At 51.9% G+C, this 16,931-nt stretch overlaps 11 protein-coding genes; 3 read left to right on the top strand and 8 right to left on the bottom strand.

The window, feature by feature from the left end:
- Positions 1-643, bottom strand: part of RCC_06475 (uncharacterized protein) — a gene marked incomplete at both ends in the record, with an annotated part of 2,632 nt that extends 1,989 nt beyond the window's left edge. Inside the window, 2 exons of the mRNA XM_023771738.1 lie at positions 1-507; positions 557-643. The exon at positions 1-507 is cut by the window's left edge and continues 1,698 nt beyond it. Coding sequence (XP_023627506.1) covers positions 1-507; positions 557-643 — 594 coding nt within the window.
- An 886-nt stretch (positions 644-1,529) lies between these two features.
- On the top strand, positions 1,530-1,868 carry RCC_06474 (uncharacterized protein; the record flags this gene model as incomplete). Its single annotated transcript, XM_023771737.1, has 1 exon — positions 1,530-1,868. One exon carries the CDS (start codon positions 1,530-1,532, stop codon positions 1,866-1,868), a length of 339 nt encoding a protein of 112 aa, XP_023627505.1.
- Positions 1,869-2,525: 657 nt separating this feature from the next.
- RCC_06473 (uncharacterized protein) lies at positions 2,526-3,545 on the bottom strand (the record flags this gene model as incomplete). XM_023771736.1 has 4 exons in its annotated part: positions 2,526-2,776; positions 2,835-2,934; positions 2,986-3,116; positions 3,167-3,545. 4 exons carry the CDS (start codon positions 3,543-3,545, stop codon positions 2,526-2,528), a joined length of 861 nt encoding a protein of 286 aa, XP_023627504.1.
- Positions 3,546-4,230: 685 nt separating this feature from the next.
- On the top strand, positions 4,231-4,749 carry RCC_06472 (uncharacterized protein; the record flags this gene model as incomplete). XM_023771735.1 has 5 exons in its annotated part: positions 4,231-4,333; positions 4,386-4,421; positions 4,534-4,542; positions 4,594-4,631; positions 4,687-4,749. 5 exons carry the CDS (start codon positions 4,231-4,233, stop codon positions 4,747-4,749), a joined length of 249 nt encoding a protein of 82 aa, XP_023627503.1.
- A 2,092-nt stretch (positions 4,750-6,841) lies between these two features.
- Positions 6,842-7,581, top strand: RCC_06471 (related to NonF protein, involved in nonactin biosynthesis; the record flags this gene model as incomplete). XM_023771734.1 has 2 exons in its annotated part: positions 6,842-6,862; positions 6,913-7,581. 2 exons carry the CDS (start codon positions 6,842-6,844, stop codon positions 7,579-7,581), a joined length of 690 nt encoding a protein of 229 aa, XP_023627502.1.
- A 480-nt stretch (positions 7,582-8,061) lies between these two features.
- On the bottom strand, positions 8,062-9,042 carry RCC_06470 (uncharacterized protein; the record flags this gene model as incomplete). Its single annotated transcript, XM_023771733.1, has 1 exon — positions 8,062-9,042. One exon carries the CDS (start codon positions 9,040-9,042, stop codon positions 8,062-8,064), a length of 981 nt encoding a protein of 326 aa, XP_023627501.1.
- Positions 9,043-9,346: 304 nt separating this feature from the next.
- RCC_06469 (uncharacterized protein) lies at positions 9,347-9,823 on the bottom strand (the record flags this gene model as incomplete). The annotated part of the gene is made up of 1 exon (XM_023771732.1): positions 9,347-9,823. One exon carries the CDS (start codon positions 9,821-9,823, stop codon positions 9,347-9,349), a length of 477 nt encoding a protein of 158 aa, XP_023627500.1.
- A 232-nt stretch (positions 9,824-10,055) lies between these two features.
- On the bottom strand, positions 10,056-12,497 carry RCC_06468 (uncharacterized protein; the record flags this gene model as incomplete). The annotated part of the gene is made up of 1 exon (XM_023771731.1): positions 10,056-12,497. The coding sequence occupies one exon, from the start codon at positions 12,495-12,497 to the stop codon at positions 10,056-10,058; it is 2,442 nt and encodes an 813-aa protein (XP_023627499.1).
- Positions 12,498-13,147: 650 nt separating this feature from the next.
- On the bottom strand, positions 13,148-13,420 carry RCC_06467 (uncharacterized protein; the record flags this gene model as incomplete). XM_023771730.1 has 2 exons in its annotated part: positions 13,148-13,161; positions 13,231-13,420. The coding sequence occupies 2 exons, from the start codon at positions 13,418-13,420 to the stop codon at positions 13,148-13,150; spliced, it is 204 nt and encodes a 67-aa protein (XP_023627498.1).
- A 911-nt stretch (positions 13,421-14,331) lies between these two features.
- On the bottom strand, positions 14,332-15,027 carry RCC_06466 (uncharacterized protein; the record flags this gene model as incomplete). Its single annotated transcript, XM_023771729.1, has 1 exon — positions 14,332-15,027. The coding sequence occupies one exon, from the start codon at positions 15,025-15,027 to the stop codon at positions 14,332-14,334; it is 696 nt and encodes a 231-aa protein (XP_023627497.1).
- Positions 15,028-15,264: 237 nt separating this feature from the next.
- On the bottom strand, positions 15,265-16,865 carry RCC_06465 (related to glycolate oxidase; the record flags this gene model as incomplete). XM_023771728.1 has 3 exons in its annotated part: positions 15,265-15,643; positions 15,694-16,660; positions 16,736-16,865. The coding sequence occupies 3 exons, from the start codon at positions 16,863-16,865 to the stop codon at positions 15,265-15,267; spliced, it is 1,476 nt and encodes a 491-aa protein (XP_023627496.1).
- Between the last annotated feature and the right edge of the window lie 66 nt (positions 16,866-16,931).

Genomic DNA, 16,931 nt, shown 5'->3' with positions numbered 1-16,931 from the left:
GCGCTTTGCGATGCAGTCATCCTTAGTCTCCTTCTGCTTGGAAGGAGTCTCCTTCTCCTTAGGCTTCTCTTGCTCAGATTGACCAACCGAGCCATTAACATCCGCGTTGTTGCAGGCTGATAAGTCAAGGCCGAGGAGACTGCGCTTTGCAATGCAGTCATCCTTGGTCTCCTTCTGCTTGGAAGGAGTCTCCTTGGGCTTTTCTTGCTCGGATTCACCAACCGAGCCATCAACACCCACGTTGTTGCAGGCTGATAAGTCAAGGCCGAGGAGGCTGCGCTTGGTAATGCAGTCATCCTTCGTCTCCTTCTGCTTGACGGGAGTCTCCTTGGGCTTTTCTTGCTTGGTCTCCTCGTGCTTGTACTTGGGAGCATGCTCGTCCTTGTGCTCGTACTTATCCTCCTGCTTGTACTTGGTAGCAGGAGGGTGGGATGAGTGAGAAGGCTTGTCGCCGTACACTGGGGCAGTGTAGGCGTGTGCCTGAGAGTCTACGCCATAAGCTTGAACCTGTACAGGGTCAGTAACAAGTACGTCCAAGATGAATCGACCGACGTACCTCCTTGACCTCCTTGTAGGATTCGAGGACGGGGTAGGCAAGGGCAGCCCCGGTGAGGGAGGMAACAATGGCGGCGTTGACACGCATATTGGCGGCGATTCTAATTTAAAGAGTGTGATGAAGGAGTGTGATGAATCGCTGCCTTTGCGTTGGAGAGATGGATGCTGAGGATGCTGAGGATGCTGAGGATGAGTGAGAAGAGATGGAGTTGTGGTCGTGTTTATAGACATGTTGCAGTGTGTTAGGAGGTGAACGTTGTGACCATGTAAATTGAGAAGTTGCAACGCTCGGCAATCAAGCAATCAAGGACTGGGGTGCAATTGATGGGAAGTGAGGGCGAGTTGGTGAACAGATGAGTGAACGATCAACGTCGACAACGATCAAGCCCGACTTCCAACTTGCGTGTGTGCGCGTTCAAGGCGTTCGTCGTGGTGCCATGTTTCGTGCCAGCGGTTTCTTCCCCACCAGGCATTTTTCCCCGCTGATCGCAGAATTTCGCTGCAAGATGGCGGCCGTTTGACTGCAGGAATTGCAGCACGTCGAGCATGGTATGTGTGGATGATACGCAATGTCATCTCACATCTGACGTGGAGTTCGCATCCATCATCTTGTCATCTAACGAGAGCCGATGCATGTCGGCGCCAGGGTCGAGGATGGAAGATGTTGTAGGGTCGGTGGCAAAAGTGAGAGGAAAGACTTGATGGGAGAGCGTGCGGTCCACGTGATCTGTCTGCACGCACGGTCCACGCGCTAAAGAAATTGAAACCAACATCACATTGGAAGAGGTGATCAGACTTTGGCGACTCGCTCTTTCCTCCACATTGCACCTCAACACCCAACTTGCTTAAGTACTCGAGGTGGGCGACCGCGCAGAAACTTCGGCTTGAGCTGCAATCGTCGCCTGCCGCTCTCTCGTCCAAAGTGATGGAAGCGGGGACGTGTGTAGGAGTACAAAAGTCCAAAACCCCAGACAATGGTTCCCGCTAGTCACGACCAAGGATCAACATCTGCAGCGGACCTTCTTCCTCTGGCACCCTTTGCTAATCCACACCCGCTAGTGGCGGCAGAGCCCACTGGGAACTCGACAGCTCTTCCCAAGAACGAGTTGGAGCAGAGCTCTCCGCAGCGGGAGTTTCCCATCTCGCATCTACATCATGGCAATGATCATGGACGGAGCATGGCACCTGCGAGCACCGAGCGCAGTGGAAAGGGCTTGGTACTGTTGACCCAACATCTTCTACGTGAGCGCGGAACACGAGAGCATCAGACTGCTTCGCAAGAGCATCTCGCGCTAATTGCGGCAACTGCATGAGCGTGAGCGCCCTGCCGCCACGATGGGAGATCTAACACAGTCATCACACAGCAACGTCGCCGGTGACATGCCTGTGGTGGGTGAAACCTGCACGGTCTGCTCTCCACTTCACCGTTTTTCAAGCCAAATTCGCCGCGCAGAATCTTGCCGGAGAGGACTCCCGAGGTCGCCCCTCATTGTAGTAACCTCAGGGATATGCCGAACCAGCACTGACAAGTCTGATGAGAGTTGGATGCTGCTGATATTGATCCCAATCAGTCTCGAGCGTGAGAAGTTACAAAGCTGGATTCTGTCGTTGGTCTCCCTCACTCTCCGAAATGCTCCCACTCCGCCGACTCGCGCTACCGGACTCACTGTACAGATTGGTGTCATCAAGATCTAACGCAGACGCAGGCTGATGGCCACCAATGCAGTACGTACGGCACTTCGAAGAACACCCATGCTACGATTGATCCAGGTCTGAACATCCACACCGACTCTGCTAGGCTCTGCCCTTGACCTGCGCCAACTTCGAAAGTGGCACAACTTGTCTTTGCAGCAGCAGAAGACTATGACAGGTCTGGGCCATGACACCATAAACCCTTCAACGAGGTGACCCACTTTGGTGGCTCTTCAAGATCTCTGTTTGAATGATGATGCATTGCGGAACCTCTTCTACTAAGGCACAGTGTCCCAAATGCGGTCTCCTGGCTTGGGTGGCTCCAGCCAATCATCTGGCACATCATCCGGCATTTGGCGTTCCTCGGCCCATTCGCGGACTGCTTCGAAGTTTCTACACGTGTGCTTCGTGTTGAAGTCCACAAAAGCTGAAGGCAACTCGTCTGCATCAGGCTGGAACCACACTTGCCCGAGGACTCCGACATCGATGGTGCACATGAGCTGCTGCCGTATGATGTCGAGGCAATGCGCTGTCAACGAACCAGTCAGAACCGGTAATGTATGCAAAAGGAAGAGAGGTCAGCTTACAGACGTGCTTTTGCACTATGTATTCGTTGTTCGTAAAGGCGCCCTCTCCTTGCGCACGATAGTAATCGATGTTGTAGTACAGCGCTTTCCTTACCAGATTCTGCATTTCCTTAGCATTTCAACTTCGAAGACATGATGAGAGAAGACTAACCGCGCAATGTAGCTGATGAAGCCCTTCGACATTCGCGGGAAATCCGCCACCATATTTGCTATTGACCTTCACCTGATCCGCTGCCAATCCTGTTTTGAGACCGACTTCCAAGGGCACGCTCAAAGGTCGATCTGTTCAGAGTTGGTCAATCCGAGTATGCGAAAATCACAACGCGACTTACAATTCACTCCGAGAGCTTCCCACGCCGCATCGACCTCTGGACTTCCCGGCCGGCGATAGACGTTCTCCATCATCAAGGACCCGTTGAACTGCTGGGWGTGATACTCGATAGGGACATCTCGCTCTACAGGGGAGGGCATTGACGACTGCTGGAAGCATGATTTCGATTCAGGCCGCCAACTCCAGACGAGTAAGGTCGCGACACCAGCTGCAATTCCTAACGTCAAACCCAGCAGACATGCCAGAAAGATCAACCACCCGATGGTGTTCCCACGCAGGCCACGTTTTCGCTCCTGCCGTTCGTCGCTTGACGACTCAACCTCATCGTACTCTTCTCCGGCTCCCAGAGGTTCTTCTTTTAATAATGGAACGGCCGCCATGGTCTGGCAAATGATCAATCGAAATGTTGCTTGCGAAAGTTGAAGATTGAGCAGGGCGCAATCCAAGGATTTTCGGCTGGATCTTCTTGCTGTAACTCCAAGCTTCTCACGCCGCCAACAAATACGAGAGTATTTTTACCCTTCGATTCTGGGAAGGATGATGTTGTATCGTGCCATGCCGCAACGCGGCACGGCCTCGCAGCCAATGCGCGCAACGCCCAGACACACTAGTTCTAGCGCCTACAGCATACCGTTGGCGACGGATCATTCCCCGCATCTCATGAGAGCATCGCAAGATCGACTGTGCACATCCGAGACACCTCACCTTCTGCCAAGCTCATTTTTTGGCAGGTCGCCGGCGCCAAGTCTTCCCTAACGACCGCTTAATCCGGGCGACTGGACATCCGCGGTGACTGCTGCAGCCTTTCAATAGCGTGAAAAGCCTTGCAGTGTTGGCAAACAATGGCTGACGTGACTACCTTACTTGACCGTACGGTGTTCAGGGTAGCAGCCGGAGGCGAGGGCTGACGCTGTTGGAAGCTACCTCGTGTTGCTGCTGCGAACATACAAGAGTCGGCTTTGTCCCAGGTCGCATGGAGGAATAGCGACAGAACGTACAACACACAACCTTCGCTATACACTACTCGAAACCTTCACTTGCTACTTCGATCGTTCGGTTTCAATCATGAAGTCTGTCATTGCAATCCTTGCTGTGGCGCTCACCGTCTCCGGTGTGATGGCTGCCCCGACCGCGTGCCCAAAGAAGGAGACCCCAGTGGCAACATACGGTCAGTAACGAGCAGTTACTACGATCTACAGCCCGATTGACTTGGTTAATAGGGGAATATGAGCATGTGCCCTTGCCTGAACACTATGGTGAGTAACATAAAGGCAGAAGGCATACAGGATCATTCGAACATGCCTCTCGAGCTCCCATAGACATTGGTCTTTCTAGCTCATCGCTAACTAATCTACCCTTGCTATCTAGGCAAGTACGGTGAGTTTCTTCAATTGAGATGAGACATAGAGACAGCTACTGACTTCTTAGACTCCTATGGGAAATACAAGGATGCACCATTGCCCGAGGTAAGCAATGCTTTCTCCTGAACCTCCCTCGATTGTGCTGATAGTCCATCCACAGCATTTCGGGAAATACTCGACATACGGACACTACGAGCGCGATGCCGAGGCTGCGAAGGAGTAAATGCATGAAGCACGGAGCGTGTAACGAGATCAATGAGCAACGGACAGCGGCAGCCAAACGCACATGAACATGGCCAACTTAATTCTCGACGCGAACATCATGCCATACGTAGCACAGTACGACGCACTATTTGCGAAATGGAATGTTCCGAGCAACAAGTCTTGATGGGCTCTAAATGGCAACTCAYTTTCATGATTTCTTCTTCCTGGATACAAGCTCGTTATTGAATAATGGTCAAAACTGACGACGCTTTGCCATTTCAAAAAAGAAAAACAAGGCATCGCAATACACCACCCACAGGTCTGCGGTTATGTCTCCGTATTCGAGAGTAACAGATCCCGACCGTTTCGCTTGCCGTGAAGCCAGTGGTACCAAATACACCTCCACGCCCATAAACAGCGTTGACTAGACTTTCCATTCAATCCCCATAATCTCCGTCCTGACATACCCATCTCCGCAGCTCTCCCATGGTTTACAATGTACCCTACATCCTTCACCTTCGCTACAGCGGCTCGCATAGTTTGACTTTTGTCGACACGAAGCAATGTCAATGCACGTGTAGGGTCGTTGATCTTGTTAAACGACGTGGCGTCTAGGAAAGTGGTGTGCTGACGTGCTTGTACCGGTATACTCTAACCGGACTTCCATGTAGCAAATACCAGACACTGGATGTCAGATTCCTTAGAGTTAGGACTATGTGTCCTTGTGAGACGATTATTGTGTGTAGGTAGGCTTTGATGTATGCCCGGGGAAGGTGTTGCAATTTTGTAAAGATTTGGCTGGAAGTGACAATAGATGAATTTGTGTATTATGTAGATGGTATTTGAATCCATAGCATCGGTGGGAGGAATATCGGGACTTTGCTTTATGGATTCGTGTAGTGTTAACATACGATCATCATATATGATCATCTTTGGAAGCACGTTTGATGTCCAAAACGCTACACCGAGGCTTCATGCCATGCTCATTATTCTTGTGCCGATGCTTGAAGTACTGAAGCTCTTAGCCATGTTGGAAAACACCGCTGATAATCTGTCTCTATGTCTATTTCTTCCACATCTGGATGGGGAACACCACGTATGGTGGTGGAAAACCACATCGAAGCGGATGAAGYAATATGGTTAAGGAACTTTGTTCATCAAACTTGCCTTTCAATGCAAAAAGACGCCGTACTATAAAGGAGGATACACTCCACTTCATCTCTGAACCTGTCGCACGCCACCGTGAAGGGCCATTCCAACTCCAATATTGCCGCCATTGGGACCAATTCGTACGACTCGCCTCGCGATCTCAAGCAAATGCGGTAAGTTGAATGTTTGAGCCCTTGCCGATCGCACAGCGAATGAAAACATCACAATCAGCTGCAACTCCAGCGGAATGAACTGAAAGGCCTTGATAATGCCACGCTTGCTGACGGGACGTTTGATTACCTCAGGGCAGGCAGGGATCGCTACTTCGAGGTCGCAGATGCGTGATGTTATGTCGTGCACTCTGGAACATGCTTCATTGAATGGCCCATGAAAATGAAAAGCCTGTCGCTGACGGAGTCGCAGGTCGAGTAAGATAGGCAGCTGGCTGACTCCTTCCACTCTCTTGGGCTGTCAGATGCTACTGCTCACTGCAGAGGAACAGTGTGAAGATTTTAACGCTCTTCATAGGTCCATCACGGTCGAACAGATGGTGTGAAAGCAGATGGAGGGAGCGGACATCAAGGTAGTGAGTGAGTGGTAGCAATCTCGTCATCGCACCTCGGTCGGTGAATGTTCCAGGAGGTAAAATTCTTGGGACAGACACAACTTACCTACCTATTAAGGTAGATGCCCCTCAACGTTAGCTCAAGAAAAAACAGAGCCTGCCCGCTCTGATGTCAGCAAAGCCCATGCAAATGTTTGGTAAGCTCCAGAAGAGCTTGTTGTGGATGATGGAAGTCTTTCGAAAGAAGCGATCTATTGATGACGTAGATATCTCCGAGTTTGGAGCGCCTACCTTATATAGGAAGCTTTGGAACAGCGCTCAATCATCCAAACAACAAACAACGAATATCACTATCCATTTATTATCAAAAAAAGGATCAATAAACTCCTCAGCAAACATGGCACCCAAAGTTCTCTTCGTAAGTATCGTCTGCTAGCGTCCTCCAATTCACTTACCAACAATCTCTAGGTCCTCAGCTCCCACGACCAGATGGGCAACACAGGCAAGCCCACTGGCTGGTACCTTCCCGAGTTTGCCCACCCATACTACAAGCTCGAGGGAAAGGCAGATATCACTGTCGTTTCTCCCAAAGGAGGCGCAGCACCTCTCGACCCATCATCCGTTGAGATGTTCAAAGAGGACCCCGAGTCAAAGAAGTTCCTCGCAGAGAAAGAGTCTCTCTGGAAGAACACCGAAGTCCTCAGCAAGTACCTCGGAAAAGCCTCCGAGTTCGACGCAATCTTCTACGTGGGAGGCCACGGACCCATGTTCGACCTCGCAACCGACTCTCAGTCCCATCAATTGATCAAGGAATTTTACGAGGCTGGAAAGGTCGTGAGCGCTGTATGCCATGGACCGGCCGCGCTTGCGAATGTCAAGCTTAGTGATGGAAGCTACCTCGTGAACGGTAACGAGGTGACCGGTTTCACCAACGCCGAGGAGGACCAGGTGCAGCTTTCCAGCGTCATGCCTTTTATGCTTGAGACGCAGCTCACTAAGAACGGCGGCAAGTTCGTCAAGGCGGATGAGCCTTGGGCCGCCAAGGTTGTGAGCAGCGGAAAGGGAGGCAAGCTCATCACTGGCCAGAACCCAAACAGTGCTTCGCCTATTGGGGAGGCTATCCTCAAGGCTCTTTGAGAGTGGAAAAGGCAATTCATGTATGATGACTACGACATAACTAGACCAAAATAAAAGTCTGAAAAGTTCACTTTGGTTTTTGATGCTTTCATGGCCATGACCTCGGGTTGTCACGTCAGCAGTGGGTGGTGCAATGAAGACTGTGGAAATGGGGAAAAATCCGAGATGTACTTGATACTGCTGGCAGGAGCGGCATAGGTCCAAGACCCTGCTGGAAACCGCATCGATCATGATGATAGTCGTTTCAACCCGCGTAAGAGAAAGCACATGCTGAGGCTGTAACTTCGTTCTTCTCAAAGCCGCCAGATGGAGCATTCTCCAATGTTGCCGCGCCTCTCAACAGCTCTCCCGTCCGTGAACAAATGGCTCTTTCCCATGGGAAGGGTGCCAGCAGCTCCAGAACTGTTGGCGCCACCAGACAGGAGCCGTCGAGGGAATAAGATCCTCAACCTCAAACTGTCGGCTCTACTCCTCGCCGACCTATGACTTCCTGTAAACTTTCCCCCCGTACTGTTTGTAGAGTGTGCTGATAGCTTTAAAGTCGCTCTTGAGTAGTCTTTGGTCGTTGGGTCTGCCAGTCATACTTCTAACGAAACGATGCGCACGGCGCTCAAGCTTGCGCTCAATCTTAGCCTTGCCTGGGCGGACTCGGCCGTGCCCCTTCTTCGGTCGTTGGTATGCGACCACCTTCGGATTTATCTTGCCGATACCCATGTCAATGGTCATCTCCGTCTTCTCTCCAACAGTGCCATGGATTGCTGACGAGAAGTATCCTCGAAAAGTAATGTGTCGAATCATGGCGATTGTTTCTGCTGGCAAGGTCTTGAGGAACCGAACTCCCGCTGAAGCACGCGGCTTTGGAGGCACATTCAATTTCTTCGGGCGAGTCAAGGCGATGAAAACAAAGCTTGTGGTCTGGTAGAAGCATGGAAGACTCTCGCGACGGATGAGCGAGCAGACCTGAGCGATAGCTGGGGTAGCTGGGTATGTGAGTTCCCGGTGGGACAAGATTTTGTCGGTGCAATTCGCTCGCATTTCGAAATCGTCGAAGTGAAAGCCGTATACGAGAAGTCTTAACTCAGCTGGAAGATCGAGGAAGCGATCAAAGGTGGCCAACTCGTCGGCGGTCTCGAGGGCCTTGATTAGTTCAAGTTTGTGGGCCTTCTGGAGGGCAATCGGCAGTCCACGCTGGCGGCAGAAGATTCGCAACAAGTTCTTTGGGTCTCCATCATAGCATCGTAGTCGCCGTTGAGCGCGGTATGCGAGGATGCGTAACCTTGAGCGACTCGTGCCAGAGGTATATTGTCGGCCGCCACCGCTGCGCGCATCGATCTGAAGCTTGAGCTCTTTTGAAGGGATCCTGTCATCCTCGAAGTGAGCTGGTGACCAGACCTTCCAGTAATCACTGCGTGACGAGCGTAATGTCGCAAGGCTCGAGGGATGGCTTCGATATTGGACCATGGTCTCGGAGAGTTTGGAGTTGCGATTATGTATGGCGAGGTCGCCGCGATGTGTATGCGATGTCCAGATTGGGGAGTATGTTGTGCGTTGTGAGTTGTGCGTTGAGTGTCGTGCGGTTGTGTGGTGCTGGTGTTGGTGTTGGCAACACGAAGCAATTGTTAAGAAGAAAGGTACTCGAGGTGGATCCGACATCAACGCACATGGACGAGGCTCAAGTGAAGTCGACAAGGTAAGTGAGCAGCATGTGCGCCACCTTTACTGCTGCCTACCTTACTCTTTCTCTTCGCCAATGCTGCCTACTCCTTCACTTCGCAGCATCGTCACCGCCCTTCCTCGCCATTCTCATCTTCAACACCTTTGCCCTTTCCTCCTCCTCAGTCCGATTTGTTTGATCATCCGCAGCACCACTACCACCACCACCTTTCCTCGCACCACCCAGTATCTCCCGCCCGAGCTCGACGACCGTGCCGCCTCCATCGCCATCGATCTTCTTGGCCAGGCCATGCCGTCTCCGGTGCTCGTTGACAAGACTCAAACCCTCCCCGCCGCTGTCAACATCTCTATGACGCTGTGCATTTGCCTTGGCCGCACGAATGCTGGTTCTGGTATACACGAACAAGAGCAATGCCATGGTGGCCGCTGCAGCAGGAGCTATGATGGTTCGACGGTTAATTTGGCGGGGAAAGGGTCGTTTGGGCGATGGCGGCGGTGAGGCTCTCGTCGGCACAGAAGACTCGGTCGTCCCGCCCGGACCACGCGGTTGGGAGAGTCGAGCGCCCATCTTCTTGGGCTGGTGGGTTGGAGGCAAGAGGGAATTGAAGAAGTCGGCCTTGATGGAAGTTCTGGAGCTAGCTCGGACTTAAAAGCGGTCGTCCATACACATGACGATGACAAAAMTACCTCACTCGTTCCCTTCYCTTTCAGACTTTACTCGTCGTCAATCTGGGTCTTGGTCATGATATGATACATTGTATTCAATGACGAAAAGGATCATCTACCCACAAACATTTGCTTCATTCTTTGTTTGACACGCCCTTTGCCCTCAGCACAAATCGCTCCCCACGCCATCCCAGCCATTTCTTGGCCCTCTTCCCAATGGCCTGCAGCATAATGGGATCGACAGTCGGGTCCGGGTGCCTCTTATGAACGGAGATGCTCCCATTCTCTGTTGCGAACAAGACAGCAGAACCAGCGCTCTCCGTAGCAATGCATCCAGCATCCACCATGGCCTGCGCAAATTGCTGCCAGCGGACACTGCCAGACGCGATGCCATCGACTGGATACATCTTACCAAAGACACTGAGACTGTCCTGTTTGACTGGAATCGGCATGTCATCAGCGGAGTCGGTATCTTCTGACGATGTCGCTGGGGTGCTGCTCTCATCAGTTTGGTCCTGAACTTCCAACGGAGCTTGTCGAAGCGCTTTAGCTTTGGTCTTCTTGTGCCGAACAATGCCTTGCTCATCCGAGCTACTACCCCATACAGTCTGCGGGATATGGCTCGCCGCTGCTGGGTGGAGAGGAGATCTCTGCGCGCTAGTTCTACTATTTGACTCGCAGAGCTCCTTCTCCCGCTGCAGCTCGGCTAGGTATTCAGGCTCAGTGTCAAACACTATCAACTTCAGCGCGCTCCGCTTTGGATCCATCTCGGAGGCATCCTGGCCAAATTTCAGCTCGTCGCGGAAGAATTGCCAGAACATGGCGAGCTTGGCGCGGGATCGGCTTGCTTTCTCCCACCAGCCGACATCTTTCCGCCCTTTCGGCCAAGGCGAGTCGTGGAAAGACTTCATCATGTGTCCTAGGCCCTTCGTCCAATTTTCCCGGCATTTAATGGAACCYTTGGTCCATCTCTGGACTTGATATGCCTGCTCCTGCTGGGGTGTGTTGTCTGTCGGAATGCTGCGGCTTGTGTGGCCGTGTTGGTTGTGGTAGCACATTCCCAACATCTCGTCCATGGTTGCAATGTCGGTGAGGTATCCGAAAAGTCGCTCATCGGCATCATAGCTCTGACCCTGGCGAACGATTTCTCGCTCGAGCAGATCAAACGCCCAGGCCACGATGGCTTCCCCAGGCTGCGCTTGCACATTCTCCTGAAACTTCTGGATCGCTCTGGACATGCGCTCTGCATTATCAGTGGGGTCTGTTGCAGGCTTCTCGCGATGGCCGACGTTTTCTTCGCCCTTGCTGTAGGTCACGAAGCGCGATTTCAATAGTCTCATGGTCGGTAGCAACGGATCCAACATATGGCTCAGCAGGCGCATTCGACCTTGTAGATCGTCGATGATGACACACATCGTCTTCTCCGCCTCATGGCCCTGGATACCACCTCTCTGCACAGGGTTGTCATCATAGGCGCGACAAACAGCCTGGCATTCCCGCACAATGATGTACCAAAATTGGAGACGCTGATACATCTCTTGCACGAAACCGGTCGCCAGCTGCGTCCAACGGACTTCTTGTGAGACACCCTCGTCAAAGGCCATACTTGCCTTTCGCACACGGATAACAAGATGCATGTATGCGGCATCGGTCTGCATGAGCCAAAACTCGTCGAGGAGAAGACGAAGTCTGCTTTGAGCCATATCGAGCAGTAATCTTGGTTCAAAGTGCTTGGGCAGTGCAAAGGCTGGCGTAGTGTAGGAGCTCCACAAAGCCTCACTGCCGGATCTCCTGAAGCCCGATGCGACCATTTCCGACCATTTCTTGTTTCCTTCGAGTCCATTCTCATGGATGAGATCCAGCATCATCTCCGCCAGGAAGCTCATGATGATGTGCTGAGTGCGAAGCAGCATGAGTGCTCTGGGGAAGCCAGCAATCGCCCAGGAATGCGAGAGCGCAGAATCGTACTCGACCAGATCCCCGTAATTTTCGCCCAAAAGACTGACGCAGTGCTTGTTGTAGAAAAGCTCAACCTTTATATTGCGAGGCTTGGCTGCGAACACTACTCGGAGCTCCCGCGAATCCATGATTGCGAATTCCGAAGCAGGAAGCGAAGTCCTCAGGTGCAACAGTGTGAGCAGACGCATGCGATCTTCAGAGAAGGACTTGATCCTCAGCCATCTCGCGTAGGGCCAAATGTAGCCTTCGAAAGCCAAGAATTTGTCTGTCGATGCAGCAGTGGCGGCATCGAGCTTTTCCGGCACATCGCGGAGAAGCGTTGTTGATTTGAGTGACAGGACGCGTTTCGCCACAGTCTTCTTGGTCCACTTTGCGAGAATGAGATCGCCGTATAGGTCCAAGCCCGTCTTGAGGCTTTCACGAATCTCCTTGATACCATGCAGGACTTCATCGAGCTCGGCTTTGGCTTCGTCGTCTGTCAGCTGTCCAGCGTACTGTTGCTTTCCGAGGCGCTGAATATCAGGGTGCACGTATTGGCCATGACAGTCGGGACAGGGGAAGTCGTGACATCCTGCAGGTGGGAAGAATATTTCGCATTTTGCCTTGCTTTCGCGCATGATGGCTTGGTTCGCGCAATGAAGGTCCTAGCGGTAGTGATGAAGAGGAWGGCAATACAGTCACTGTAATGTTCGAGGGTCGGTAGTCGCGTTGAGGAGTACAAGATCCACCTGCAGGGGTATTAACCGGGTGAGCTGCAGGCTGTCGCACAGTATGTGTTTGTCGACAACACATCGAATGGACCTGATGTCGACAGCACATCGAGTTTGTGGGCCCTGGACAGCGCTACACTATGGCTAYTCGACGCCCACAGAACTGGCCAGCTCCAGGCTATCAATCTGTSAGAAATGCTCCCAAAGGAGGGGGGAGCGCTTAGGGACCCGGTTCCACAGATGATTTGGTAGCGCCAGGCTGTCAATTGGGGAAGGACGTTCACCTATGAACCTACTCTCCTTACTCCATTGGGAATAGTCGCTGCGACGCTGTTGCAATCGCTCTGCCTCACTTTTGTAAGTGCTTGCACAAATTCAAAGGTGCTCTTGGTCATCTGGATCATAATTCCATCAAATTTCTTGCTATTCCGCGAACTGCATGACAGCACAACATCTTCCACAATTCCAGCCTCAGGCACCAGGCCCGTTCACCCGGAATCCAGAGACATTCCCCTTTCCACCCCAACTGCACAACCACCTTGAGAAAGTCATTCCCCCTAGTTTCCACAGCCTAATCATTGTAAAATTAGCATGTGATCCCATTCTTCCTGAAGCATCCTCCACATGAATGAAAACTTACCACCGACCAGACCATTGAAAGACGGAAATTTGGGGGAAAGAAGCGAGACATTAACGCCATTCCCGAGGAGTCCAGAACCCTTGTTCTCCGTGTTCTGGGGTGGACATTTGGCGCCACCGATGAGTTGTGGAAGTGGCATGGCGAGTGCTACTGCTGGGAGGCAGAAGAGGAGGTAGTTGATGAACTGCATGGTTGATTTGATTTGATGGCTGGTTTTTTTGGGGGGAWGGCTTTTTCAAGGTATGCGGGTTGGATGCTGAATGGAATGGGAAGAAAATGCGTGAAGATGTGTTCGTGCCGGATGGTCTGTACAATAAATATGTTGCACTACTGCGTTTTGACGTGAAACGTCCTCCAGAAAGCCTGTCGAGTCGTGAGGCTGCCGATCTTGCTACGCCTTTCATCATATTTCCAACGTCTCGCATTCGAGCGTCTGTCTTTGCAGTCGATCGTATAGCTCGGCATGCGTTCGAGTCGTCGAAACATGTTTCATCTCGATGCTTTGTTGAACCTCAGCAGAAAGACATCCTTTAACTTCAATCATGACTCTTGTTGGGGTCTTCCCACTCAGTATTCACTTTTTTATTGGCAGAAAGAAATGCTTCGACGGAGATGTTACGTGGTTGTGAACATGGTTGCGGGCCGCGGGATCCCTTTGCGAATCGCTTCACTGGTGAGGTATTCCCGCGTGGTGATTATCAACGGTCTGTTCGAACCTGGTGTTACTCGCTCGCTCGCTCAGGACGTTGTTGCAGGGTTGATTATAGTAACGTTACCACACACATGCCACCTCATTTCAAAGTGGAACTATGCGGGCATATACGCCCCGAGTTCCTCGTCCAGGCGATCATTCATATCGCATGGTCAGTTGTAGGGTTAGGGTTGATGTAGTGACTTACTTTGTCCTTGGCCTCTTACTCGCCGATGTCTGAGCATCTCTCTAAAGGTGGAGCGTACGTGAACTTTCTGCATGAGGCTGGCCAATGATATGGATATCTCTCCTGTAGGAGCTTGTCGCTGCTACTGTGACAGGAGCACTGCAAAAGACGAGGTAGACATCATTTCAGACTCCTCAACTCGAGCATGATTCTTCAGCGCCACTCATTCGCTTGATAGCACCAAGCGTCCATCGGATATCCCAAGGCCAACTTCGCTCAGCGAAGCCATGCCCTCCYCAAGCACCTTCTTGCGATCGTCCGGCAACAGCACTGCATCCTCTCGCTGCAATCGCAACATATCTTCCAAAATCCTCTCAGATCCAACACCAAGGACACATTCTCTCCACATAACCATATGAAGGTCATGAAGTTCATAGACACCCTCTCGTTTCTCGCTCACTTCTCGCCGGACCCAATGCCTCCCCAGAAACCGAAACAAGCGCGCTACACTTTGACTCAGATCGAGGAAATGGGTCCATCGCTCCACGTACTCTGGGAGAGCTTCGGGAGCAGCATTGATGCGAACCAGACACTCTTGGCAATGTCCTCTAATGGCTCGCTCCAAACTGCGGTATAGGTCTTCTCCATTTAGATTGGCCCCGCGACTCGTCGCCGTGTGTAGGGTTGCAATGCAATAGCTGTGCACAGCATTGTAAATGTCTAGATAGGCAGTCCTTCTTAGGTTTACTGCTGTCGTTGACGGTGTAGTATCGTCGTTATCATGCTCCAGTGTCCGGAGTGAGTAGATTTCAGTGATGCGATCAGACAGCCAATCGAGTGTACGGGTAGGATCTGCGTCTGTCTCTTCAGACGAGGGCGGCTGAGGCGCCTGCAGATTTAATCTGAGAGCACATGCCATGGTTTGTAAAAGGAATAGACCGCGATTACTTGCTGCTCTATTGTATCGTGGTCGAGTAAATTGGTCAAGTCCAAAGATTGGATCGTATCGTATGACTGCTTATGAGTCGACGCCAGGCAGCAGCAATTCATACCTAGCGAGACTCCACAGCCACAGCGACAGGGTCCAAAGGATTGGCTGAACCAAAGCTTGAACTCACGTTGTGGGGAACGCCACGCAAAAGTCTGCAGTCTCGGACTACAGTCTTGACCGAAAAGAATCCATTCTCCTACCGATGGCATAGGGATGACCTTCTCCTCTGGAGACCAGATGGTCCAAGTCCAATGTACTGACTAAGCCAGGCTCACATTGCTTGAGATCAGTGATACCTACCAAAGCCATGGCAGTCTCAAGCTCTGTCTTGATGATCTCAATGAGATGTTCCACGCCTTCGTGACCATAATTTGCTGCGAAGAGGAACGGTCTCCCAAGCCCGACTGCAGTGGCCCCTAAACACAGACACTTGAGAACATCGGCGCCACGACGGATGCCCGAGTCCACGAGCACCTCCAGCTGAGAGAAAATGGAAGGACAGTTCATCWGGCATTCGAGCAGGGTCATGATACTGGGAGGAGATCTGCGAAGCAGTTAGTTGGATCCACAAGGTAGATTGATGTAATAACGTACGTGTCCAAGTTTCTCCCGCCATGATTTGACAGCAGAACGCCATCAAGCCCAGCATCTGCGCACATTTTGGCGTCTTGCCAGCTTTGGATGCCTTTGCAGACAATTTTGCCATCCCAATGCTGCCGCAGCCAGGTGAACTCGTTCCACGTAAAGTCAGATGCGATGTAACCACTCAACAGCCGCCCAATGCCGCCTCCACGACTGTCGTTTGAAACTGTCTTACCAGACATAGGATTGCTCATACTGTGGTCCACACTGACTCTCTCATCCGCCTCCCGCTTACCTGGCACTGGACCGTCTACAGTCACCAGGAGCGTATCGATTCCCAGTGAGCGGACGTGCTTCAAGAGCTCCTCTGACTTTTGGCGATCTTTGTGTACATAAAGCTGGAAGAAGAAAGGGTGTCGGGTTGGGGAAACGGACTCGACAATCTCTTCGACAGGGTAGCTCGCTTCGGTGGAAATTCCTTGCGGCACCCTCGCCGACACACACCCTCTCGCAATGGCCTTTTCGCCATCTGGTGTCATCATCTTCACCATGGACGTCGGCGCCACGAAAATAGGCAGGTCTGCATCATGATCCAAGATCTTGGTCGAAGTGGAGACGTTCCGCACATCTCGTAGCAGGCGTGGACGAAACCATATGCGGCCAAAGTACTCCTTGTTACGTTCGCGAGTGAGACAGTCCGTATCTGCCGAGGAGTAAAAGGCCCATGTCTTTTTGCTGACGGTACGTTGAGCAATGTCCTCGAAATCCTTGGCGTTGATGACGGAAGAGAGCGGAGGCTTCWCGTTCCGTTGGAGGTCGGGTGTGCTCTGGGGAGGCGGACGCTGCCATTCAGCGGTGATGGTTGCCTTGTCGACGATTCCTTTCAATTTGGAAGGTGGGAGGTTTTTGACGAGCAAGGAAGGCGCGTGAATGGCGTTGTACGAGGTTGACGCGTCGCGGCCGGCGTGTTGCCAGATGACTATTCCCTCGCGTTAGATGCACGCCTTTTTTCTGTTCTTTTCCTTTCCTTCCAAAGAGACGATGTTTCCCCTACCGTGTGGAGCTCCTGGATGATTTGGGGCGAACTCGGTCATGTCCCAGACCTTTCCATCGACCACGATCCAGCAATCCTCGGGCGTGTTGTGCTTGGAGATGTCATCGACGCTGAGCAGTGTCCCGTCCATTCCGGAAAATGTTGTTTCGTATCAAGAATGAATAATGAGAGTGTTCCGACGAATTATTTCCACTTA

The sequence above is a fragment of the Ramularia collo-cygni genome, assembly GCF_900074925.1.
Source record: "Ramularia collo-cygni strain URUG2 genome assembly, contig: RCC_scaffold09, whole genome shotgun sequence".
In the NCBI taxonomy this organism is placed as follows: Eukaryota; Fungi; Ascomycota; class Dothideomycetes; order Mycosphaerellales; family Mycosphaerellaceae; genus Ramularia; species Ramularia collo-cygni.
This window is presented reverse-complemented; position numbering and strand designations above follow the sequence as displayed.